The sequence below is a fragment of the Leucoraja erinacea genome, unplaced genomic scaffold (genome assembly GCF_028641065.1).
Source record: "Leucoraja erinacea ecotype New England unplaced genomic scaffold, Leri_hhj_1 Leri_304S, whole genome shotgun sequence".
Classification (NCBI taxonomy): domain Eukaryota; kingdom Metazoa; phylum Chordata; class Chondrichthyes; order Rajiformes; family Rajidae; genus Leucoraja; species Leucoraja erinaceus.
The window spans coordinates 10366-36409 of NW_026576205.1; the positions used below are offsets into that span (position 1 = coordinate 10366).

Here is a 26044-nt window from a genome sequence, read left to right on the forward strand (position 1 = left end):
GGCGGAAGCCACTACTCAGTAAAAGGCACATGAAAGCCCGCTTGCAGTTTGTCAAATCTTGCCTAAGCAAGATTCTTTGGTCTGATGAAACTAAGATTGATCTCTTTGGCCTGAATGCCAAGTGTCACGTCTGGAAGAAACCAGGCACCGCTTATCACCTGGCCAATACCATACCTACGGTGAAGCAGGGTGGTGGCAGCATCATGCTGTGGGGATGTTTTTCAGTGGCAAGAGTTGGGAGACAAGTCAGGACCGAGGGAAAGATGAATGGAGCAAAGTACAGAGAGATCCTTGATGAAAACCTGCTCCACAGCGTTCTGGACTTCAGACTGGGGCAGAGGTTCACCTCCCAACAGGACAATGACAATAAGCACACAGCCAAGACAATGCAGGAGTGGCTTTGTGACAAGACAAGTCTGTGAATGTCTTTGAGTGGCCCAGACAGAGCCTGGACTTGAACCCGATCGAATATCTCTGGAGGGACCTGAAAATAGCTGTGCATTGAGGCTCCCCATCCAACCTGACAGAGCTTGAGAGGATCTGCAGAGATGAATGGGAGAAATTCCCCAAATACAGGTGTGCCAAGCTTGTAGTGTTATACCCAAGATGACTTGAGGCTGTAATCGTTGCCAAAGGTGCCTCAACAAAGTACTGAGTTAAAGGGTCTGAATACTTATGCAAATGTGATATTTCAGTTTTTTCTTTCTCATTACTTTGCAAAAGTTTCTAAACACGTTTTTGCTTCTTCATTCTGGGGTATTGTGTGTAGATTGATGATTAAAAACATGAATTTAATCCATTCTAGAATAAGGTTGTAACGTAACAAAATGTGGAAAAAGTGAAGGGGTCTGAATACTTTCTGAATGCACTCTATGCACACAGAGCAAGATTTAATACAAACCAAGTGGGAACATTTGCCGTCAGAAGGTGGTGGGTGTATGGAATGAGCTGCCAGAAGAGGTAGTTGAGGGAGGTACCAGAACAGCATTTAAAAGACACTTGGACAAGTGCATGGATAGGAAAGGTTTAGAGGGATACAGGCCAAACATAGAAGGGACATTGTGGTCTGCATGGACCAAGAAAAAAAGGGGGGGAGGGGGCGAGAGTGTGGACGAAAAGGGGGGATTTGTAGGGAGGTGTAGTAGGAGGTTACCTAAATTAGAAAATTCAATGGTCATTCCATTGGTTCTAAGCTACCCAAGCAGAACATCAGGTGCTGTTACTCCAGTTTGCCTGTGACCTCACTCTGGCAGTGTCCCACAATGTGATTTATCTACCTTCATCGGTCTTAGGACATTCAGCACCTCCTCGAATATAACACAGACATTGCCATTTACTAGTTCCCTAGTCTTCATGCCTTTCTCCATGATAAACACATAGGAGAAATGTTAATTGGGGACCTTGGCCATCCCTTGCTGCACCGCACATGCCAGCCTTTTGTTCCTGCCTTTTAAAAGTTAAACTCATGTCCCTGCTTCCATAGTTCAGGCTTCTGAGTGCATGTTCAGTAACTTAAATACCACGCTGCTGTGGATATTAGATCTTGCAAAGGCTTGTTGCTTAGAAGCTCCAAGTTACCAATGATGACGTTGCAAGTATATATCATATTTACAAGCTCCAGTTCACAAGTCTAGATCTGAAAATTCTTCGGTGGATTTCATATCAATTATGTTAGAAAGTTGAATATATGAAATCACAAAAGTTACACGGCAATCTTTAAAAATGATAACATGATCGAAAGCCTGGGTTTCAGGAATGAAAACATAAATCTATTTTGAGACACAGCACAAGCGCTGACTTGGAATTCAATGACTTTTCTAAATTCAAGCTGCTGGTAGATGAATATAGGATACGTATATGAGTGTAAGATTAATTTCACACAGAATGCTAGCTGGTTTACAAGGACATTTGGGAATTGGGAAGGGTAAACCTTAGCAGCTGGAATTGTGAAATTATATTTCCTTGTTCTATTTTAACAGGCGGTGGGATTTGGTGTGGGGAGGGAAATCATATCCGAGCCACTCCACCCCAGATGTTGTTTCCATGACATCTAAGTGGCCGTGACTCCCAGACCCATATGCATGCTGTCTGTTAATCACCTACCAATGTGGAGCCGAAATGGGACCTGTCAGACAGGCAAGAGCAGCAGGTCAGATAGTAGAAGGCCACACCGAGGAAAATGACAGCTCGGAGCAAGTTTATATGAGTGGTTTAAGAAACATGATAGATAGAGTCATACAGCGTGGAAACAGGCCCTGTACCCCCAGCTGCCAACACCGGCCAACATGTCACATCTACACTATTCCCACCTGCCTGCGTTTGGCCCATATCCCTCTAAACCCGTCCCATCCATGTACCTGTCTAAATGTTTCTTAAACGTTGCGATAGTACCTTGTTCAACTACCTTCTCCGGCACCTCTTTCCAATACACCCGCCACGCATTGTGTGATAAATTTAAGGGCCTGTCCCACGACGATTTTTTTTGGCAACTGCCGGCATCATTTCCTGACCTATCAGGGTCGTTGTAAGATTTTGAACATTTCAAAATCCATCGGTAACAAAAAAATGTTGCGATACTTGAGGAAACGCCGGGTGTCAATATGTCATCACGCCGCTACTTTTTCAGTGACCTGGTACGTCAGTCAATGATGCCGGCTGTCACTGAAAAATCACCAAGTGGGACAGGCCCTTTACCGCTCAGGTTCCTATCAAATTTACCCCTTCCCCCTCACCTTACACCTATGTCCTCTGGGCAAGAGAATCTGTGAGTCTACCCGATCTATTCCTCTCATGATTTTATACACCTCTAAAGGAACCCCCTCATCCTCCTGCAATCCAAGGAACAGAGCCCTAGGCTGCTCAACCTCTCTCTGTAGCTCAGGCCCTAGAGTCCTGGCAACATTCTCATAAATCTTTGCCCAAAACTGAACACAATACTCTAAAAGCGGTCTCACCAACATCTTCTTACTGCAATGTGACCTCCCAACTTCTATATTCAATCCTCTAAATGATGGCCAATGTGTCAAAATACTTTTTCATCACCCTATCTACCCGTGATTGGCTCTTTCAATAAACTATGTACTTGCACTCACAGATCCCTTTGCTCTACAACACTCCACTGAGCCCTAACTTTCACTGCGTAGATTCTGCCCACATTAGTGCTCCCAAAATACAACACCTCACATCTTTCGGTATTAAATTTCATCAACCATTCCTCAGCTCACCTGCACAACTGATCAAGATCCTGCTGCAATTGTTGATAAACATCTTCACTATCTACAATACCACCCACTTTTCTGTCATCTGCCAACTGGTTAACCATGCCTTGTACATTCTCATTCAAATCATTGATATAGATGACAAACAACAGTGGTCCCCCTGCACCGAACCCTGAGGCCTCCAGTCCGATAAAAAACCTTCATCCTCTGCTTCCTTCCATGAAGCCAATTTTCCTTCTATTCAGCTATCTTACCTTGAATCCCATGGGATTTAACCTTCCACATCAACCTTTTGGTCGCATCCTTAAAAAACTCAATCAGATTCATGAGACATGATCTCCCATGGACAAATCTATGTTGACTATCCCCAATCAGCCCTTGTCCATCGAAATGCCGCAGAATACTCTCGAGTAACTGCAGTTCCCAGGCTTTTCCTTGCAGCCCTTCTAGAATAGAGGGCACAGCATTTGCCTCCCTCCAGTCTTCCCACACCTCACCTGTATTTAATGACAACTCATAAATCTCAGCCAGGGCTTCTACAAATTTCTCTCAAGCTTTCCATAGTGGCCTCACATATATCTGATCTGGCTAGGGAGCTTCATCTACCTTCATAAGATAAGTGAAGGGGGTTTGTGGCGGAAGGTCCTAACCTCCCCGTGTGGGATCCGATGGACACTTCTCCCCCTGTTCTAACAGAAGGGGAATGTGGGAAATTGGAACCGGAAATGCCAACTTCTTCTCACTCATATGGAATTCTAGGTAACAGGGAAGTCATGAAGGCTTCCATGTTCAGGCCCTATTGAAATGGCAGTCAGAAGCCCCTAAAGTTCATGGAAAAATGGTGCTAGAGTAACTCAGTGATGTCAGTGTTCCTGGAGAACATGGATGGGTGACATTTTGGGTCGGGACCATCCTTTAGACTGATTGTAGGAGCGGGGAATAAAGCTGTAAGATAGCAGAGGCTGGACAAAACTAACAGGTAATATGAAAACACAGGCAAAGGCTGGTTTTGATAGACTGATGGTCAGATAAAAGCCAGAGATGAATAAACTAAAAGGATTGAAGTGACATCCCCAAAGATCACCACCTCTCCTCCCTTCACTGCTTCCCCAGTCACTCTGAGGCTGGGACAACTGAAGCTGCTGCTGCTACACCTCTTCTACACATGGTCCCAGGCCCTGCCACTGCCACTGGATCCATTAACTTCACCGATCGCTGTCTCTCCCCACTGCCAGCGGGCTGCTCCATCGGCTCTTGTCTCTCCCGCTGACAGAGCAGGCTGGAAGCATTAGCTCACCTGGGTTCCAAGCCCAGTTCAGGATAAGAGCCTCCATGCTGCAGGTTCCAACAAAATCACGTGGACTGGCTTTCCTGCTGACGTTCCTGGTTCCACCGCTCCCCCTTCCAACAGGGAACCTCTGTAATGGCACCAGTGGGTCCTGCTGCTCTTCCCCCTATTCTAACCATGCTGCTTCTCCCACCCATTGCCCTTACACCCCCTCACCCACCCTCCCCTCTCAGCCCCCATCGTTCCCCCGCAATACCTCACCCAAGCCCCCCCTTCACCCCTCTCCCCACCGCTGACCCTAACCCCCACCCATGTCATGTTTTACTGACCTCCCTGACCTCCTTGACCTCTCTGCTTCAGATGCTCAACAGATAATAATAATAATAGACTTTATTGTCATTGTAAATACATACAACAACATTCCAGGCACACTGCCAGAGCAGAGCTCCAATGTATCAGATAAATAAATAATAACGACAATGGAAACAAGACAAATGGCAATAAACCGGCCTTGCCCACACCTCAACTAGTTCTGGGCTGGATTTTGTTGGTTACGTTGACCAATCCAATTGTACACTGGCACCACCACCCAACTGTTTCTCTGCTACAATGATGACCACATCAGGGCTGCATTCTGCACCCATGCAGAACTCACTTATTTCATTAACTTCACCACAAATTTCCACCCAGCCCACAAATTCACCTGGACTATCTCTGAAACCTCTCGCCTCTTCTTGATATCGCTGTCTCCCTCAGAGGGAACAGACTATTGATTGATGACAAACCTAGCCAACTATCCGTTCTCCAGGGATGCTGCCGGATCTGCTGAATTAATCCAGAGAAAGGAATGTAGGTGGATGGGGAGAGGATAAATAGGTATAAATCCAGGAGGGACACAGGGGAGAGTGGGGGGTGGGGGGAGAGAACTGGGAGGGGGAGGGGGGGGAGTTGTTAAAAGCTAACTACCTTCATACCGTTGGGTTGTTAGCTACCTCCAGTTTACGCGTGGTCTCACTCTGGCAATGGATGAGACACAGGACAGAAAGGTCAATATGGAAATGGGAACGGGAGTTAAAATGGTTATCAACCGGGAAATCCAGTGGGCTTTGCGGAACAGAGTGCAAGTGTTGGGTGAAATGGTAGCCGAGTCTACGCTAGTTCTCACCAATGTATAGATCACACCAGGAACACCAAATGCTGTCGATGAGGTTAGAGGATGTTTATGTGAATCGCTGTCTCACCTGCAAGGATTGCTGGGGTCCCTGGATGAAGGTGTGCAAAGATGGACACGTGTTACAGCTCCTGTGGTTGCAGGGGAAAGTACCCGGGGATGACATGGTTTGGGTGGGAAGAGATGATTGAAACAATGAGTTGCGGAGGGAGTGGTCTCTGCAGAAGGCAGAAAGGGGTGTAGATGCTAAGATGTGACTGGTGGTGGAGCTGGTGAGGTGAAAGATGAGGGGAATTCTATCCTTGTTTCATCTGGGGGTGGGGAGGAGGGCGAGAGCAGAATTCTATGTCACAGAGGAGTCACGGGTGAGGGATCCATCTGGGACACAAGGGGGAGCCATGTTTAGAGAGTTGTCAGAGATAGTCATGGTGAACATGAGGGCAGGGTGAAGTTAGTGGTGAAGTTAATGAAATCAACAGGTTCTGCACTGGTATAGGAGGAAGTCCTGAGGCAGTCTTCGATGAAGCAGAGAAAGAGTTGGAGGATGGTGCCAGTGTACAAAGACTGTTTAACGTAACCAGCAGGGTTAGCTGGTCCCATGTGAGAGCCCATGGCTACAACTTTAACTTGGAGATAGTGAGAGGAGTCAAAAGAGAAGATGAGGCCAAGTTCCGCCAGGCATAGGAAAGTGTTAGTAGAGAAAGCGTGATTGGGCAGTGTGTAATGAAGAACCAGAGAATCTGGAGACCTTTGAGGTGGGGGATAGAGGTGTAATGGGACTGGATGCTCATACTAAAGATGAGGTAATGGGGTCTAGAAATTGAAAGTTATTGAAGAGTTGAACGGCATGTAAAGAGCACATGTCGTGGGAAGGTGCTGGATAAGGGTGGAATCAGGTTATTTGTAGATGAGTAGGAGACGAGTTTAGTGGGGGCAGGAGCAGGCTGAAACAATGCATCTGCCAGGGCAGTCCTGGATGTGAATTTTGGGGAGGAGTTAAAAGCAGCCATTTTGCATTGGGGAAGAGTATAGTTGGAGAACAGAATAGGGAGATCGCCGGAGATGATGAGATCAGAACCAGTCAGGGAGATGATGGCCTAGTCTTTGTAGATGTTGGCCCAGGTAAAGGATTTTCACTGGTTTTAATTAGGCATCGTTGTCATTTGCTGAAAGCAGATTAAGCATAAAGTAGGTGAAGAATATCAGCACTTAAGGCAACCAAGTCATTTTACTGACTGCCCGAAGCAAAAACTATTGGTGCTGGAAATCTGAAACTATAGAAGAAAATACTGGAAACACACAGCAGGTCAAGCAGTATCAGATATGAGAGAAAGCAATAACGTTTCAGATCAATGCTGTGTTCCGATGATCAAATAAAAATGTTAACTCTTCTCTCTGCAATTATTCTGCCTGTCCTGTATTTTTGCATTTTTATACTGTTTGATTTCATCTTGACACAGTATTGAGATGTGCGCTTGGGTTGCAGGGGCATTAATATTGCAGAATTTTATATTTGTTTCCCTTTGGAGTTTGTATCCTTTCTGGGTGTTTTCTTGTTTCATTCAATTTTCAGGTGAGCCGAAGGATATCGTGCGTGAACTCAAACTTTAATCCAAAAATCAGGAATAAAAATCGTAGAATATAATTTTATAAAGTAAAATCTGACGTTATTCATGTATAAGGTGTGATTATCATTCAAGTTCATTCCTCAGTTTAATTTATTGAAGTTATGAGTAAAGAAAATGAGGGATCAAAATGAATTCAAAATCAGTTCATAGTTTTAGCGTGAGATGTTTACTGACTGATCTTGGTATCATGTTTGCCACATACACTTCGGGCTGAAGACTTGTTTAGAGATACAGTGTGGAACCCACGCAGATCACGGGGAGAACGTATAAACTCCGTACAGACAGCACCCGTAGTCAGGATCGAACCCGGGTCTCCGGTGCTGCATTCGCTGAAAGACAGCAACACTACCACTGCGCCACCGTGCTGCCCTGTTCTTGTACTGTACTGTTCTGTGTTCCATGTTCCATGATTAAAGAAAATCACCAAGCTTTTTAGACAAACGTTTAAAACAAGAAGATTGCAAGGGGGAAGGTTGGACTGCTCAAGGATAAAGGAGAGAGCTAAAGGACTAAGGGTAAGGTACTAAGCGAGTACTTAGCATCTGTGTTTATCGTGGAGAAGGATCTGGAAGACAGAGAGACAGTGTGGAGAATACAAATATGCTAGGGCAGTTCAAAATTGTGCTGCAGGTGGTGATGAGGCTCTTGAGTCGGCTTTCTCATGATAGCCAGCATAGCTTTGTACTCAGCAGGTTGTGTCTTTCTAACTTGAATTAGTTTTTGAGGTGACAAAGGAAATGAAAGTAGAGTGGAGAATGTGGCATAGATGGGTCTTAATAAGGCTTTTGATAAGGTCCCTCGTGTTAGGCTGATCCAGAAGATTAAGATGTAGGGGGTTCATGATGATTTTGAATTGTGGATTCAGTACTGGCTTATTCATAGCTGAAAGTCTATGACCAGTGGAGTTCCGCAGGGGTCTGTGCTGGGGTGTCTGTTGTTTGTGATATATATATAAATGACACTGGATGTAAATGTAGATGTTTGGTGAGTAAGTGTGGGGACGATGCCAGAATTGGAGAAGTTGCAGACTGTGAGGAATGCTGTAATGATGATACAGCGGGATGTAGACCACTAGCAGAAATAGCCAGAGAAATGGCAGATGGAGGTTAACCTGAACAAGTGTGATGTGTTGCCCTTTGGGAGGTTGAATATTAGGGGAAAGTATACTGTTAATGGCATTTTGATGTGCAGAGGGATGTTGGAGTCCAAGATCACAGCTTACTGAAGGTGGCAGCACACGTGGTAAAGAAGGTGTATAGTATACTTGTCTTCATTGCTAGGAGTATTGAATATAAGAGTCATGACACAATTCTTTTAGGACTTTGGTTAGTCGACATTTGGAGTATTGCATGCAGTTCTGGTTGTCCCGTTACAGGAATGATATGGAGGCTTTGGAGAGGGTGCAGAGGAAGTTTGCCAGAATGTTGCCCGGATGAAAGTGTTTCAGCTACAGGGAGATGAGATTGTTTTCTGGAACATCAGAGGTTGAGGGAAGACTTGACAGAAGTATATAAAATGATGAGAGGTATAGATAGGGAAACAATCGGAATCTTTTTCCCAGGATGGAAATGTCCAACACTAGAGGGCATATCTATTAGATAAGAGGGGAAAGGTTTAATGGAGATATGCAGGGCAAGTTTTTTACAAAGAGAATGGTGGGTGCCTGGAAGACACTGTCAGGGATGTTGGTGAAGGCTGTTAGGATAATGACGTAAAGGAGACTTTTAGATAGACACATGGAAGTGCAGGGAATGGAGGGATATGGATCATTTACCTGGCAGAAGAGATCATTAACTTGGCATCATGTTCGGCCCAAACATTGTGGGCCAAAGGGCCTGGTCCTGTGCTGTACTGTTCTACCATAAGGTGCAGTGAAATGAATTCACCATACAGCGTTACAATTAAAAAAGGACATAATATACATCATAATTCAACGCAACCATCCACCTCAGCATTCTTCATCGTGGTGGAAGGCAATACAGTTCAGACAGTCCTCCTCCTCCTCCCTTGTTCACCCCTGGTCGGGGTTCTGACCCTCCATAGTCGCCGCTACGGACGGCCCGAGGTTCAGGCCCTCTGGTCGGGATGATCGCAACGGTGACGTCGGGACAGGTCGAACACACCCCATGGCCCGGAGCTCCCAAATCGGCCACCTCCTTACCGGAGACCGCGGCTTCCAGATGCTGTAGGCCGGCGGTCGGAACTCTTCTCCGGTGACCCACGGCGAGGGATCGCCCGCTCCACAATGGAAGGTCCACTCCACGCTTGCCGCCAGAAATGCCACAGATCGAGACTCCAGGATATGGTAGGCCGCAGGTCAGAGCGCCACTCCAGCCACCCCATCAAGGGGGTCCGCGATATTAAAGTCCTCCCTGCACCACTGTCTGAGAAGCTTATCATGATGTTTGACTGCAATTAATTACTCCCAAGTAAAATATTCATCATGATTTAAAAGCACCATAATTGAACACCACTAATGCATTTTATTGTTCACATATGCAAAAATTACTACATCGGTTTCTATGCTGTGTCTCTAAACTAAGCCAAACATCTTATCATTCAAATGATCAGGCTATCCTTCGATCGCAAGATTATTCACATGTATATTCATTATTAACTTACGCATTTATTTTAATGATAATTCTAAAGGGAAAATATAAATCCATTCACTTGGCATTGTACTGGGTATATACTACAGTATATCACTGCTAAATAGAAGCAGCCTCTCAAAGATTCTAGCTAATATTGTGTCTCCCACATGATTTGGCTAATTGAAATTCTATTGTATTTTGACAAGCTGACTTTCAGCAAGCATTAAAGTTGTCTCATCTGGCAATTGGTTATGTAAATTTGAAGAGACAATTGAGATTTGAGCACAGGAAATAGTTTAACAGAAATTGAGAAAGTATGTGTAAGACAGTTCATTCACATGCTGTATATATTTCATATTTGTATCATCCACAACTGTTGCAAAGTCCTGCTTGGTATTCGTGAGAGATGCAAATAATTTGATATACAGTAATCACATTCGCCTCAAAGCTAATTTACCCTCTCTACCGTTACATTTGCATTGAGACTTACAAATAGGGTGTGTATTTATGGACCATTGTGAGCTGCATCTTTCCTTGATCATCGCTGCTGGCTTTGATTTGTCCTTTTGCATATCTTTCCATCATTTTCCCCATGTATCTTTTCATATTTCTCATTTTCCTCTCCCCGACACATTGAGAAGAAGGGTCTCAACCCAAAACATCAACTTCTTTTCTCCGGAGATGCTGCCTGACCCGCTGAGTTACGTCAGCTAGACATCATGTTTGACACAAACATTGTGAGCCTGTTCCTGTGCTGTACTCTGCTCTGTTCTATGTAAATGTTATTCTAGTTTCTGCTTCACCTACCTCCTCTGGCAGCTTATTCCATATACGCACCACCATTTGTGTGAAAAGTTGCCCCTCAGATTTCCATTAAATCTTTCCCCTCTCACCTTAACCCTATGTTAGGGTCTTGATTCCTCTACTCTGGACAAGAGACAGTGCATCTGCCCAATTATGCCCTCATGACCTCTATCGGATCACCCCTCATCCTCCTACATTTCAAAGAATACACCCCTAGCCTGCCCAGTCTCCCCCTACAGCTCAGGGGCACAAGTCCTGGCAACATCCTCGTAAATCTTCTCTGCACTCTTATAAGTTTAACAACATCAATGTATATTAATATGTTAATTAACAGTGTGAACGATGGTTGCCTCGCCAACGGTCTGTCTCATCATTTTCCTTCTTTGTTGTTTTTAGTCTGTTGTTAAATGTTTGTTTTAGTGTATCTTTACTTTTGCATTATGTGGGGGGGGGGGGGGGGGGGTGGGGGGGAACTTTCTTTTTTTTTTTTTTCCCGACGGAGATGTGACTTTTTTCCACATCGTATCTCCGTCTGCGCTGCAGCCTAACATCATGGAACTAGCGGCCGCTTGCTGGGGATCGACTTTGACAGCTCTAACCGCTGGAAACTGCAGACTTAACATTGCAGAGCTGGCGCTCCCTTTGCCAGGAATTAACATTGGGACCTGCAATCGCGGGAGCCTACGGACTTAACATCGTGGAGCTCGCGGTCCCTGGTTAGAAACCGACTTCAGGAGCTTCGACTGCCCCGATCGCGGGAGAAAAGGAGGAAAGAAGATAAGACTTGATTGCCTTCCATCACAGTGGGGAATGTGGTGGAGTCACTGTGGTGGATGTTTATGTTAATTTTTATGTAGTTGATGTCTTTTTGATTTTCTTGCTATGACTGTATGGTAAATCAAATTCTTTGTATGTTGCAAAACATACTTGGCTAATAAATCACACGAGTTACGACTTTATAGTGTATTAAATTTTAAAAGTTCTAAAAATATGTTTAAAGGTTTTTAAACTATGGATGCGATTTAGTTTTTTACTAGGGCTGTATCCAATTTTCTCCTTTTTACCATCATAACCCCAACTCTTTTTATTTGGCGAGAGATAATTTCACGTCAGACATTTGCAGGTGTTCTGAACCAAAACATACTTGGGTTCACCATTACTGTGGCAATTGAGGAGGAGCAGGGGTTGGAGAGGAAAGCTGCAAAATCAAAGCAAATCTTGAAGAAGAGCCCTGTGATACAAACTGCAGCCACTTTATAAATATTGCCAGAGAAAGAGTTTTACATTGGTACTGTAAGTACATGTTGATCCATTCAGAGAGAGTGGAGGCTTCTGCAAGTCTACCATTCTCCATCAACAGAATGTGGGGTTCTACTGCTGCGAATGTCAGCAAGAGGGCAGAATGGTGGAAAATGTATTGTGACCCTTGAGCATTTCCTTTGCTGACATTTCGCACGGATGGTCAGCCCACGTGCCATGAGTCGACTGGGGCCTGGGTCAGCACTACGGAGGCGTCTGGAGAGGACCCAGCAGTGTTAGTGTAGATGTCGGTCTGACAGACGAGGATGGACCATGTGGAAATGAGGACGCCGCTGCCGGGTGAAGGAACAAAGGAGGACCCAGGGGGGGGGGGACCACAGTGGGGGGGGGGGGGGGGGGGGGGGTGGGGTTTGAGGGGGGGATAACAAATAGGACGGCACGGATACTATGTATAATTTGTAATTTTGACTCCCCTTATCATTATCATAATCATAATCCTACTTTACTAGCCAAGTATGTTTTGCAACATACGAGGAATTTGCCACACAGTCATACCAATACCTTATGTTGTGACTCTTGCATTCCTTGGGTAAATAAGCAAAGAATTTCACTGTGACTTGTCACATGTGCCAATTAAGTATTCATTCAATCATACATACATTCATTCATTCATTCATACATTCATTTGTGTGCAGTGAGCAATGTTCCCAGAGGAGGACAGTTGAAAGGAAGTGGAAGACAGAGAGTGATGATGGGTGAGGTGGTTTGAGGGAGGAGAGGGCGTCATTCTCTGTGCAAATGAATGTTTGTCATGATATCAGGTCAATTTGCAAATCGAAATCGAGACCTCTGCACTTTATTTTAGGTACTATGATTAATATGAATCAGAAATTAAAGAATGATCTGGTTAAACTGTATTCAAGACACTTTATCTTATGTTAACCGTAACATCTTGCATTTCATTTAAAGCAAACGGGTCTTGGAAACCTCCTGTGATGATGGCCACATGAACCGACCAAGCAGTGAAGGTACAAATCGCTCCATTTATGCTGGAAAGGACACAAAGTGCTGGAGTAACTCAACAGGTCAGGCAGCATTTCTGGAGAACATGGATAGATGACGTATCAGGTCGAAACCCATAACATTATCTATACATGTTCCCAAGAACATGCGGGGACGCTGCATGATGGCTGTCTCTGCCTACAGTCTGTTTGTTTTTTAATCTTTTTTAAACTTTTTAGTTTGTTTGGAGTATGTTATGAAGGATTGTTTTGGTGTTTTATGTGGGGGAGGGGGGTAGAGTAAGGGGGAAACCGTTTTTCAGTCATTTCCTGGTGTGGATGCAACTATTCTCCGAGTCGTGCCCTCGCCCCCCTCCTCGCGGCCCTAACAACTGGATTGGCGCGGCCTTTCCTGCCGGGGACCGGACCAGAGCTTCAGGAGCGGGCGATGCCTCGCCTGGGATCGCCGTTTGATGTTGAGCCTGCCGGAGTGTTGAGCCAGCTGCATCAACATCACAGAGCTGTTGTTTGTAGAGTTCCCAGCGCGGGCGGCGCTGACCAACATCGTGGAGTACTGGGACCCTTTGCCGAGGGCCGCCATCATTGAATCTCAGCCCAGCTCGACTTGTGGACTTCGGGAGCAGCGGACTCCGGTAGGAAGTGGCCGATTCGGAGGGCCAAGCCGCTGAGGATAACGTCAACGAGGAGGTTGACTGAACTTTGGTGCCTTCCCTCACAGTGGGAAGCTTTGATACCGCTGTGGGGATGTTTATGTTATTGACTATCGTGTTCTGTGCTTTTATTTATTTTTTGTTCGTATGGCTGTATGTGAAAAAGCATGTTGTTGTCTCAGTACTTGTCCTAAGGACAATGACAATAAAGTTCAATGAAATTTGTTGTTCGGCACGGACTTGTAGGGCCGAGATGGCCTGTTTCTGTGCTGTAAATTGTTATATGGTTAAATGGTTAAATCCAATCAAATCAAATCAAGAGTTGCTGCCTGAGCTGCTGAGCTACTCCTGCACGTTGTATCCTTTTGTGTGTCAACCAGTATCTGCACTTCTTTGTTTCTGCATTCATGCTGTACATGCCAATCATAGTCATGAAGAGTCATCCAGTGTGGAAACACGCCCTTTGGCCCAACATGCCCACACCAGCATGTCCCAGCTATACCAGTCCCAGCAGCCTGCATTTGGTCCATATCCCTCCAAACCTGTCCTATCCATGTACCTGTCTCACTGTTTCTTAAATTTTGGGATAGCCACTTACTCATCTACCTCCTCTGACAGTTTATTCCATACACCCACCACCCTTTGTGTGAAAAAGTTACCCCTCAGATTCCTATTAAATCTTTTCCCCTTCACCTTAAACCTATGTCCTCTGGTCCTCGATTCACCTAGTCCAGGCAAGAGACTCTGTGCATCTACCCGATCTATTCCTCTCATGATTTTATACAGCTCTATACGATCACCCCTCATTCTCTTGCTCTCCAAGGAATAGAGTTCCAGCCTACTCAACCTCTTCCTATAGCTCACACCCTCTAGTCCTGGCAACATCCTCGCAAATAGTATCTGTACCCTTTCCAGCTCAACAACATATTTCTTATAACATGATGCCTGGAACAACTGACAATATTCTAAATGCTGCCTAACTAACATCTTATACAACTGCAACATGACCTCCCAACTTCAATACTCAATACTTTTGACCACTCAATCTACTGTACCTGTGACTCCACCTTCAAGGAACCATGCACCTGCACTCCTAGATCCCTCTGCTCTACAACACTTCCCAGAGGCCTACCATTCACTGTGTAGGCCCTGCCCATGTTAGACTTTCCAAAATGCAACACCCCACATTTCTCTGTATTAAATTCCATCAACCATTCCTTAGCCCACCTGGCCAATCAATCCAGATCCTGCTGTAATCTTTCACAACTATCTTCACCATCTGAAAAACCACCCACTTTTGTGTCATTGGCAAACTTGCTAATCTTGCCCTGTATGTCCTCCACCAAATGATTGATACTGATAACAAACAGTAAAGGGCCCAGAACTGAACCCTGAGGCACACCACTAGTACATGCCTCCAGATGAGAGCCTTCCACCATCACATTCGGTTTCCTTCCATGAAACCAATTTTCTATCCATTTAGCTGTTTCCTTGGATCCCATGCGATCTATCCTTCCAGAGCAGCCTACCACGCGGAACCTTGTTGAATGCTTTGCTGAAGTCCGTATTTACCAAATCGACAGCTCTGCCCTCCTCAACCTTTTTGGTCACGTCTCCAAAAAGTTCAGATCTGTGAGATACGGCATTACACATACAAAACCATGCTGACTATCCCTAATTAGCCCTTGCCCGTCCAAATGCCTGTATAACCGATCCCTCAGCATATTCTCTAATGACTTTCCAACTACAGATGTTAAGCTCACTGGCCTATAGTTCCCAGCATTTTCCCTGCAGCCCTTCTTGAATAGAGGCACAACATTTGCCACCCTCCAGTCTTCCAGCACCTCTCCCATATTTAATGACGTCTTGTAAATCTCAACCAGGGCTCCTGCAATTTCCTCTCTGGGTTCCCGCAATGTCCTCGGATATATCTGATCTGGCCCTGGTGATTTGTCTACATTCATACACAATAGTACCTTCAGCATCTCTTCGACGGTAACACTGACTGCTCTCAAGACACTTCAATTGACTGCCCCAAGTTCCTCTGTCCTACTGTCTTTCTCCACGGTAAATATAGATGAGAACCTTGCCCACCTCCTGTGGCTCCACAGAGTTAACCACTTTCATTCCTGAGGGGTGCCACGCTCTCTCTAGTTATCCTTTTCGCCCTTATGTATTTATAATATCTCTTGGGCGTGTCCTTGTGTCCTTCACTAACTTTTCTTCAAGTAATGTCCTGTACATTTAATTACAGCACAACAGGAAAGCAGAGAGATTATTTTGGAAATTAAGACAATACCACGGTGGAACACTGAAAGCCTTTTAAATCAAAGCATAGAACAAAAAGAAATAATGAGTAAGCAACAACGGGACACTCAGGTAACGATTTTTTATTTGTTGTTCTTAAGAATTTCTATAATTACATTTTGATGCTATTTCCCTCTTTTTCTCGTCTATCCCTTATTTTAGCTTAGTTTAGAGGCCCTATGAGAGGGGGGTGCAAGGGGTACATGCCCGATGTGCAAGGCGTACATCGTACCCGGGCACGGGATCCAAAAGTGGGTCCGAGAGCGAAAGGAGAGGGGCCGGGAAATTCCTGAAATCTCAGAAAATGTTTGCATATATTTTGTGAAGACTAGCGTTCACATTTTGTGTGAGTCTACATAGTTTTATATATCATAATTCGCAGAAATTATGATGCAGCGGCGACCAGAAAGATGCTACGATTCTTTGGGCAACTAAGGAGATTACACACGACCATACAGGCGACACTATGGTGACATGTCGCGGGGTGAAGTTTGTATGGTCGTGAGTAGTCGCCTAAAGAGTCGTACCTAATTCTGGTCGCTGCTGGATTTTCAACATGTTGAAATTTTTCTGCGACCTGCAACGAGCTATGACAGATGCCACAAGTTGCTGAAAAAGTTGTGTAAGTGGGACAGGCCCTTGAGTGTGTGTCTGCGTGTGTGTTTTAGTGGAAGGGTGAATTTTGTAAATGCGCAGTTGAAGCCATTCAATCTGTTGAACTTGTTAACAGAAGTACAGACTTGGTGACCTGTTCCCAAGTGTGTGTTAGCTCAAGAATACTATGAACAATTCCAGCCACAGTAGCTTCTGCAGAGAGGTCATTTAACAAACTCAAGCTGATTAAAAAATATTTAAGGTCTGCAATGTCTAAGGAACGTCTTGTGGATTTGGCCAAAAAGTATTGAATCAAACATTGCCAGAACAATACATTTTCATGCTGTGATTCCAAATTTTTCACAAAAAAGGCCAAGAAACCTCTTTATTTAAGTAAATACTAAGCCTAGCAACCTTCTTTTACTATTTTACTAATAATGATGTCTTCTAATGATATAAAATGATGTTTCAATGTGAATTCTTTCTCCTTATCTGTATTGTAGCATAAACAAAGATGTTCAAAACCAATGTGCTATCTTCCTTCTGATCCTTTTATTTTATTTATGTTTATCATGGACGGAGAATAGGAGCATAAGGCCTCAAATGCAGAAAATCAACAGAGCTCTCCATTCCACCCCTCTCTCATCTTCCAAGCCCCTCTTTTGGCCTTACAAGCTTCAGCTCATGGCATAAAACCATAGTGGTTAAAACAGGATGACTAATGGAGAAGGGAAGGAGGCCCGAAATAAACTTTGTACCCCTGATAAAATTCCTCTCAGAGGCCCTGCTTTGGCCCACTGAGTCCACACTGACCAGCGACCCCACACACTAACACTATCCTACACATACTAGGGATCATTTACATTTATACCAAGCCAATTAATCTACAAACCTGTACATCTTTGGGAGGAAACGGAAGATCTTGGAGAAAACCCACGCAGTTCATGGGGAGAACGTACAAACTCCATACAGACAAGCAGCCGTAGGAAGGATCAAACCCAGGTCTCTGGCGCTGTAAAGCAGTAGCTGTACCGCTACTCCACTGTGCCGCCCTAAATAGACAAAGGCCAAACAAAGGAATTATGACATATATTGCCACATACACCAATTGGTGCAGTGAAATCTGAGTTGCCATTGCAGCACACCAATAAAATAAACACAGCATTATGGAATTTAACAGTAAACATAAAAAACATCCTCCCACAGCGGGATCAACGTTTCCCACTGTGAGGAAAGGCAGCAAAGTTCAGTCCACTTGCTCCATGTTCACCCATGGTTGGGGCCTATTTGAGGCCTCCACAGTCGCTGCTACGGCAGCCCGATGTTTCAGGCCTTCCCGCCGATGATGGAACTCCGGCGTTGCAAGAACACTATCAGCGGCTTGGAGTTTCGAAACTGCCGCTTTCTACCAGAGACTGCGGCTCCTGAAGTCCCCAGGCCATGCTGGTCAGAGCTCCAACTCTGCCGATCTCGGCGAAAGATCCCAGGCTCCGCGGTGTTTAAAGTCAGCGCCGCCTGCAGCTGGACGCTCTGCAACCACAGCTCCGCGATGTTCGAGTCGGCGGTCTTAGCACTCCAGAGCTTACCACACGGCGATTCTCGGTAAGGCATCGCCCGCTCCGCTATGGTACTTCAGCGCTCCACCGCCGCCGAAGCTGAAGCTCTGGCCAGTCACCGGCAGGAAACTGTGAAACTCATATAGATAAATGTGACGTTATCCACTTTGGTGGCAAAAACAAGGGGGCAGATTATTATCTCAATGGGGTTAGGTTAGGTAAGGGGAGGTGCAGTGAGACCTAGGCATCCTTGTCCTTGAAAGTTGGCTTACAGGTACAGCAGGCAGTGAAGACAGCTAATGGAATGTTGGCCTTCATAACAAGAGGATAGAAACATAGAAACATAGAAATTAGGTGCAGGAGTAGGCCATTCGGCCCTTCGAGCCTGCACCGCCATTCAATATGATCATGGCTGATCATCCAACTCAGTAACCTGTACCTGCCTTCTCTCCATACCCTCTGATCCCCTTAGCCACAAGGGCCACAACTAACTCCCTCTTAAATATAGCCAATGAACTGGCCTCGACTACCCTCTGTGGCAGAGAGTTCCAGAGATTCACCGCTCTCTGTGTGAAAAAAGTTCTTCTCATCTCGGTTTTAAAGGATTTCCCCCTTATCCTTAAGCTGTGACCCCTTGTCCTGGACTTCCCAAACATCGGGAACAATCTTCCTGCATCTAGCTTGTCCAACCCCTTAAGAATTTTGTATGTTTCTACAAGATCCCTCTCAATCTCCTAAATTCTAGAGAGTATAAACCAAGTCTATCCAGTCTTTCTTCATAAGACAGTCCTGACATCCCAGGAATCAGTCTGGTGAACCTTCTCTGCACTCCCTCTATGGCAATATTGTCCTTCCTCAGATTTGGAGACCAAAACTGTACGGAAGGATATCAGTATAGGAGTAAAGAGGTTCTTCTGCAGTTGTACAGGGCTCTGGTGAGACCACATCTGGAGTATTGTGTACAGTTTTGGTCTCCTAATTTGAGGAAGGACATCCTTGTGATTGAGGCAGTGCAGTGTAGGTTCACGAGATTGATCCCTGGGTTGGCAGGACTGTCATATGAGGAAAGATTGAAAAGTCTAGGCTTGTATTCACTGGAATTTAGAAGGATGAGGGGGTATCTTATAGAAACATATAATATTATAAAAGGACTGGACAAGCTAGATGCAGGAAAAATGTCCCCAATGTTAAGCGAGTCCAGAACCAGGGGCCACAGTCTTAGAATAAAGGGGAAATCATTTAAGACTGAGGTGAGAAAAAACGTTTTCACCCAGAGAGTTGTGAATTTATGGAATTCCTTGCCAAAGAGGGCAGTGGAGGCCAAGTACTGGATGGATTTAAGAGAGAGTTCGATAAAGCTCTAGGGGCTAGTGGAGTCAAGGGATATGGGGATAAAGCAGGCACGGGTTATTGATAGGGGACGATCAGCCATGATCACAATGATTGGCGGTGCTGACTCAAAGGGCTGAATGGCCTCCTCCTGCACCTATTTTCTATGTTTCTACGAAACACCGCTCCAGTCCAGTTGATAGGCCGCGAGGAGGGGGCGAAGATGCGGCTTGGAGGAAAGATGCATCCCCCACAAACAGTTTCCTCCTTCCCCCTTCCCCCCACACCATAAAAAGACTAGAAGACCTCCAAAACAAAACTTTTGAACACAATAAAAATTAAAAAAATAAGGTGAAAGGACGAACAGCTGCAGGCGGGGCAGCCATACTCAATGGCGCTATCAACACATTCTTGCTACTTCAGCTGTGATTTAGTTTAGTTTAGTATAGTTTAGTATAGTTTAGTTTAGTTTAGTTTGAGATACAGTGTGGAAATAGGCCCTTTGGCTCACCGACCAGCGACACAAGCACTATCCTATACACTAAGGACAATTTACCATTTTTTACCAAAGCCAATTGACCTACAAACCTGTATGTCTGGAATGTGGGAGGAAACTGGAGCGCCTGGAGAAAACTCACACAGTCACAGAGAGAACATATAAACTCCAAACAGACAGCAGCCATAGTCAGGACTGAGCTCGTGTCTCTGACACTGTATGGCAGCAACTCTACCGTGTGCCGCCTTGTGTGCTTGTTGGGAAAGTATTGCAAATTCTAAATTATTCTAAAATTATTTTAGACCTGGGCTTTTGACAAACTGGTATGTTTCTCTGGCTATTTTGCTTGAATTCTGCATTTTTTTAAACTCTCTCTAAGCAAACGTCAATTGTGAAATGCAATTAAAATTTTTGAATTTTATGAATGACTTATGAAGCAAATATCTTAACTGCAGTTATTATTAGTTCTAGTCTCCTGTTTGCAGTTTGCCATTAAATTGTATGTGATATTCTTTGGAGCAGCCCAGTTAGATGAAGCAAAATCATCAATCTCCGTCAACTGTGCTGCTTCTAAGTAAAATGACTTCTCTCAGTTGTAGCCCAATTTCAAACACATATGAGTCCATTGTGGAAAATAGTCATGCATTAAGCAGACACTCAGACCAATTGTCTGAATGTATACTCCTACTGGGAGCACACATTTGGAAAATTGACCTTTTTTGATTCGAAATGAATTGGTTAATGTTAGAAATGAAAATGTCAGGCAGGCACAGCAGGCATATGCTTTTCACGCTGGTTTAGGATTTAATGCTGAAACAGAGCAGAGGGAATTATGCCTCATAGATAAACCCTGTCAAGGGAGTGCTTGGTGCTTACATTGTATGCAGCAAATTGAAAAAATCATATTCCTTAGCAACAGCCTCATTATTGTCAGCAGAGCAACTCACCAAAATATATAATAGTAATACAGTACGTCTAAGAGATTTGCATCTCTGCATATAGTCACTTTCATCATTTATAGCGATAACACTCTTACAAGTGTATGAAGACTATAAAATAATTATGATATCAATACACTGGAGTTTCTTTCACAGATTTGACTGGTAAAATTACAATTTCATGAACAATTTTATTAAAGATTCACAACAATAAATAATATAATAAAAAGTCTCTACTGTACATACTTCTGTATATGAAAATTGTCAAGCCTGTTTGTCCTGGTTACCGATATTAACTTGCAGCTTTAAGAAACTGTTTAGTCGTACAATATACATGGATTCAAACTCTTGAGAATCATAAGGAAGTAGCCCCATAAATAGTGGATATGAAAATTGTCAAGCCTGTTTGTCCTGGTTACCGATATTAACTTGCAGCTTTAAGAAACTGTTTAGTCGTACAATATACATGGATTCAAACTCTTGAGAATCATAAGGAAGTAGCCCCATAAATAGTGGATGCATTAGTGATAATTTTTCAAAACTCTTTAGATTCTGGAGTAGTTCCTGAGGATTGGAGGGTAGCTAATGTAACCCCACTTTTTAAAAAGGGATGGAGAGAGAAAACAGGGAATTACAGACGAGTTAGTCTAAGATCGGCAATGGGGAAAATGCTGGAGTCAGTTATTAAAGATGGGATAGCAGCACATTTGGAAAGTGGTTCAAAGTCGGCAGTCCCAGCATTCCGGAGCTCCAACACGGCGACCTCGGTAAGGCATTACTCGCTCCGCAGTGGAATCCAATGCTTCGCCGCCGCTGTTAAAACTGAGGTTCTGGCCAGTCTCCGACCAATCCAGGTGGTAGGCTGCGTGGAGAGGAGCGAAGGTACGGCTCAGAGAATAATCACATCCTCGACCAGGAAGTGACTAAGAAAACAGTTTCCCCCACCCGCACATAAAAGATCGCCAAAAACAAACTTTAAAACAGACTAAAAATAACAAAAAGAATGAAAGGACAGGACAGCTGCAGGCTAGGCAGCCACACCCAATGGCACCACCACTCCACACCCACCTTGCTGTGTGAAAAAGTTACCTCTCTGATCCCTATTAATTCTTTTCACCTTCACCTTGAACCTATGTCCTCTGGTCCTTGATTCCCCTACTCTGGGCAAAAGATTCTGTGCATCTACCCGATCTATTCCTCTCATGATTTTGTATACCTCTATAAGATCTTCTCTCATCCTACGCTCCATTGAATAGAGACCAAGTTTACTCAACCTCTCCCTATAGCTCACACCCTGTAGTCCTGGCAACATCCTCATAAATCTTTTCTGAACCCTTTCAAGCTTGACAATATCTTTCCTATCCATGGTGCTCAGAACTGAATACAATATTCTAAATGCGATCTCACCAATGTCTTATACAAGTGCAACATGACCTCCCAACTTCTATACTCAATACTCTGATTGATGAAGGCCAATGAGCCAAAAGCCTTTTTGACCACCTTATCTACCTGTGACTCGACTTTTGCTCTGCTCTACAACACTACACACAGGCTTACCATGTACTGTGTAGGTCCTGTCCTTGTTCGACTTCCCAAAATGCAACACCTCACACTTCTCTGTATTAAATTTGATCAACCATTCCTCTGCCCACCTGGCCAATCGATCAAGATCCTGCTGCAATCGTTCACAACCATCTTCACTATCTGCAAAACCACGAAGTTTTGTATCATCAGTGTTGTAGAGCAGAAGGATCTTGGAGTGAAGGTACATTGCTCATTGAAGGTGGCATCACAGGTAGATAGGGTGGTCAAAAAGCCTTTTGGCACATTGGTCTTCATCAGTCAGAGTATTGAATGTAGATGTAGGGAGGTCATGTTATAGTTATTCAAGATGTTGGTGAGGTCGCATTTAGAATGTTATGTTCAGTTCTGGGCACCATTTTATAGGGAAAATGTTGTTAAGTTGGAAAGGGTGCAGAGAAGATTTACAAAGATGTTGCCGAGACTCGAGGGTCTGAGTTATAGGGAGAGGTTGAGCAAGCTGGGACTTTATTCCTTGTAGCGCAGGAGGATGTGGGATGATCTTATAGAGGTTTATAAAATCATGAGAGGAATAGATTGGGTGAATGCACACTCAAGAATTTGAGGGGTAACTTGTTCATGCAAAAATAATGGATTGAACATACCAGAGAACCAGCGGGCATTGGTTTAAGTTGAAGGGGGAAAGATTTTATAGGAATCTGGGGGGTAACTTTTTCGTGCAAAGAGAATGCCAGAGAAGGTAGAAGGTACACAAAAATGCTGGAGAAACTCAGCAGGTGCAGCAGCATCCATGGAGCGAAGGAAATAGGCGACGTTTCGGGCCGAAACCCTTCTTCAGACTGATGGGGGGTGGGGGGGAGAAGGAAGGAAAAAGGGAGGAGGAGGAGCCTGAGGGTGGGGGATGGGAGGAGACAGCTCGAGGGTTAAGGAAGGGGAGGAGACAGCAAGGGCTAGCAAAACTGGGAGAATTCAACGTTCATGCCAACCGAACGCAAGCAACCCAGGCGGAATATGAGGTGTTGTTCCTCCAATTTCCGGTGTTGCTCACTCTGGCAATGGAGGAGACCCAGGACAGAGAGGTTGGATTGGGAATGGGAGGGGGAGTTGAAGTGCTGAGCCACCGGGAGTTCAGGTAGGTTATTGCGGACTGAGCGGAGATGTTCGGCGAAACGATCGCCCAACCTCCGCTTAGTCTCCCCGATGTAAATCAGCTGACATCTAGAGCAGCGGATGCAGTAGATGAGGTTGGAGGAGATACAGGTGAACCTTTGTCGCACCTGGAACGACTGCTTGGGTCCTTGAATGGAGTCGAGGGGGGAGGTGAAGGGGCAGGTGTTGCATTTCTTGCGGTTGCAACGGAAAGTGCCCTGGGAGGGGCTGGTACAGGAGGGAAGGGGAGAATTGACAAGGGAGTTGCGGAGGGAGCGGTCTTTGCGGAAGGTAGAAATGGGGGGGAGATGGGAAGATGTGGCGAGTGGTGGGGTCACGTTGGAGATGGCGGAAATGGAGGAGGATTATGTGTTGTGTTTGCCGGCTGGTGGGGTGAAAGGTGAGGACTAGGGGGACTCTGCCCTTGTTGCGAGTGTGGGGATGGGGAGAGAGAGCAGTGTTGCGGGGTATGGATGAGACCCTGGTGCGAGCCTCATCTATGGTGGCGGAGGGGAATCCCCGTTCCCTGAAGAACGAGGACATTTCCGATGCCCTGGTGGGGAACGTCTCATCCTGGGAACAGATGCGGCGTAGGCGGAGGAATTGGGAGTAGGGGATGGAGTCTTTACAGGGGGCGGGTGGGAAGACGTGTAGTTCAGATAGCCATGTGAGTCAGTTGGTTTGTAGTGTATGTCGGTCAGAAGTCTGTCCCCTGCGATGGAGATGGTGAGGTCAAAGAATGGTAGGGAAGTGTCAGAAATGGTCCAGGTTTATTGGAGTGCTGGATGGAAGTTGGTGGTGAAGTGGATGAAGTCAGTCAGTTGTGTGTGGGTGCAGGAGGTGGCCCCAAAGCAGTCATCAATGTAACGGAGGCAGAGGTCAGGGATGGGGCCCTGGTACGTATTGAACAAGGATTGTTTGACGTACCCGACAAAGAGGCAGGCATAGCTGGAGCCCATGCGTGTGCCCATAGCTATGCCTTGTGTTTGGAGGAAATGGGAGGAGTCAAACGTAAAGTTGTTGAGGGTGAGGACCAACTCCGCTAGGCGAAGGAGAGTGGCAGTGGCTGGGTATTGGTTGCTCCTCTGGTCAAGGAAGAACCGGAGGGCTTTGAGGCCATCTTAGTGGGGGATGGAGGTGTAGAGTGACTGGACATCCATGGTGAAGATGAGGGGGTGAGGGCCTAGAGAGTGGAATGCATGGAGGCGGCGGAGAGTGTCTGAGGTGTCTAGAACATAGGTGGGAAGGGATTTGACCAAGGGGGATAGTATTGAGTCAAGGTATGTGGAGATGAGTTTGGTGGGGCACGGACAGGCAGAGACAATGGGTCTGCCGGGAGAGCCGGGTTTGTGGATTTTGGGGAGAAGGTAAAAACGGGCCGTGTGGGGCTGGGGAACGATGAGGTTGGAAGCTTGGTCGGGCGGGGCGTGGGAATTGATGAAGTCGGTGATGGTGCTAGATATGGTTGCCTGGTGCTCGTCAGTGGGGTCATGGTCCAGGGGTAAGTAGGAGGAGGTGTCCGATAGTTGGCGCGTGGCCTCAGCTTTGTAGAGATCGACGTGCCAGACTACCACGGCACCTCCCTTGTCGGCTGGTTTGATAATCCAATCTGGGTTGATGCGGAGTGATTCAATGGCTGTACGTTCAGGGGGGAGAGATTGGAGTGAGACAGGGGAGTGGAGAAGTTGAGGCGGTTGACGTCACGGCGGCAGTTCTGGATAAAGAGTTCCAAAGCCGGGACGTTACGAGGGGGGTTCCACGAGGAGGGGGTGCATTGGAGACGGGAAAAAGGGTCATCATTGGGGGGCGAGGACTCCTTCCCATGGAAGTGCGCTGTGAGGCGGAGGCGACGGTAGAAGCGCTCCAAGTCGTGGTGGGCGCGGAACTCATTGAGATGGGGACGGAGGGGGACAAAGGTATAGCCTCTGCTGAGGACAGACCGTTCGGTGTGGGAGAGGGGGGAGGTCGGGGGGGATGGTGAACACTCGACAGGGATGGGGGTTGGGGCCAGAGGAAGGCAGGTGGGTGGACTGGGGACAGGGTGATGTGTAGGGGGGGGGGGGTTGTGGGTGTTGGAGGGGTGGTGGGTGGTCAAGTGGTGGGGGGGTGAGAGGGCTGTAATGTGGGTGGGGAAGAGCGGGGGTGACATGGTTGGAGGGGGATGGGGGAGAGTCAGTGGAACAGCCACTGAGGTTAGCAAGGCTGAGCGACGGGCACTAGGACCCAGTGGAGTTGAGCCCAGGAGAGTGGGAGTGAGCAGCATGGAGGCTCCAGTCCCAGTGCAGAGTCCAGGCTCCCGGTAAGGCGACGGCTGTGGGTTGCTGGAGGGGGGTGGAGTGGCGCAGTTGAGTCGGGGTCCGCGGGTGTTGGGTAGGTAGTTGAGGCAGGTGCTAGCTCAATGTTAAAGAAGCAAAGACTGGTGCATGGTTAGGGCAGGTTTAGAGGGATAAGGGCCAAACGCAGGCAAGTGTGACTAGTGTAGATGGGACAAGTGTGGCCAA

At 45.8% G+C, this 26044-nt stretch overlaps 1 protein-coding gene across 1 annotated transcript in view; it reads left to right on the plus strand.

Annotated features, from left to right (window-relative positions):
• Positions 1–12930: 12930 nt before the first annotated feature.
• The window catches only part of LOC129693462 (uncharacterized), a 41757-nt gene continuing 28643 nt past the window's right edge, over positions 12931–26044 (plus strand). Inside the window, exons 1-2 of the mRNA XM_055630275.1 lie at positions 12931–12988; positions 15887–16011. Of these exons, the coding sequence (XP_055486250.1) occupies positions 12967–12988; positions 15887–16011 (147 nt within the window). The 5' untranslated portion in view covers positions 12931–12966. The remainder of the gene's footprint in view (positions 12989–15886; positions 16012–26044) is intronic.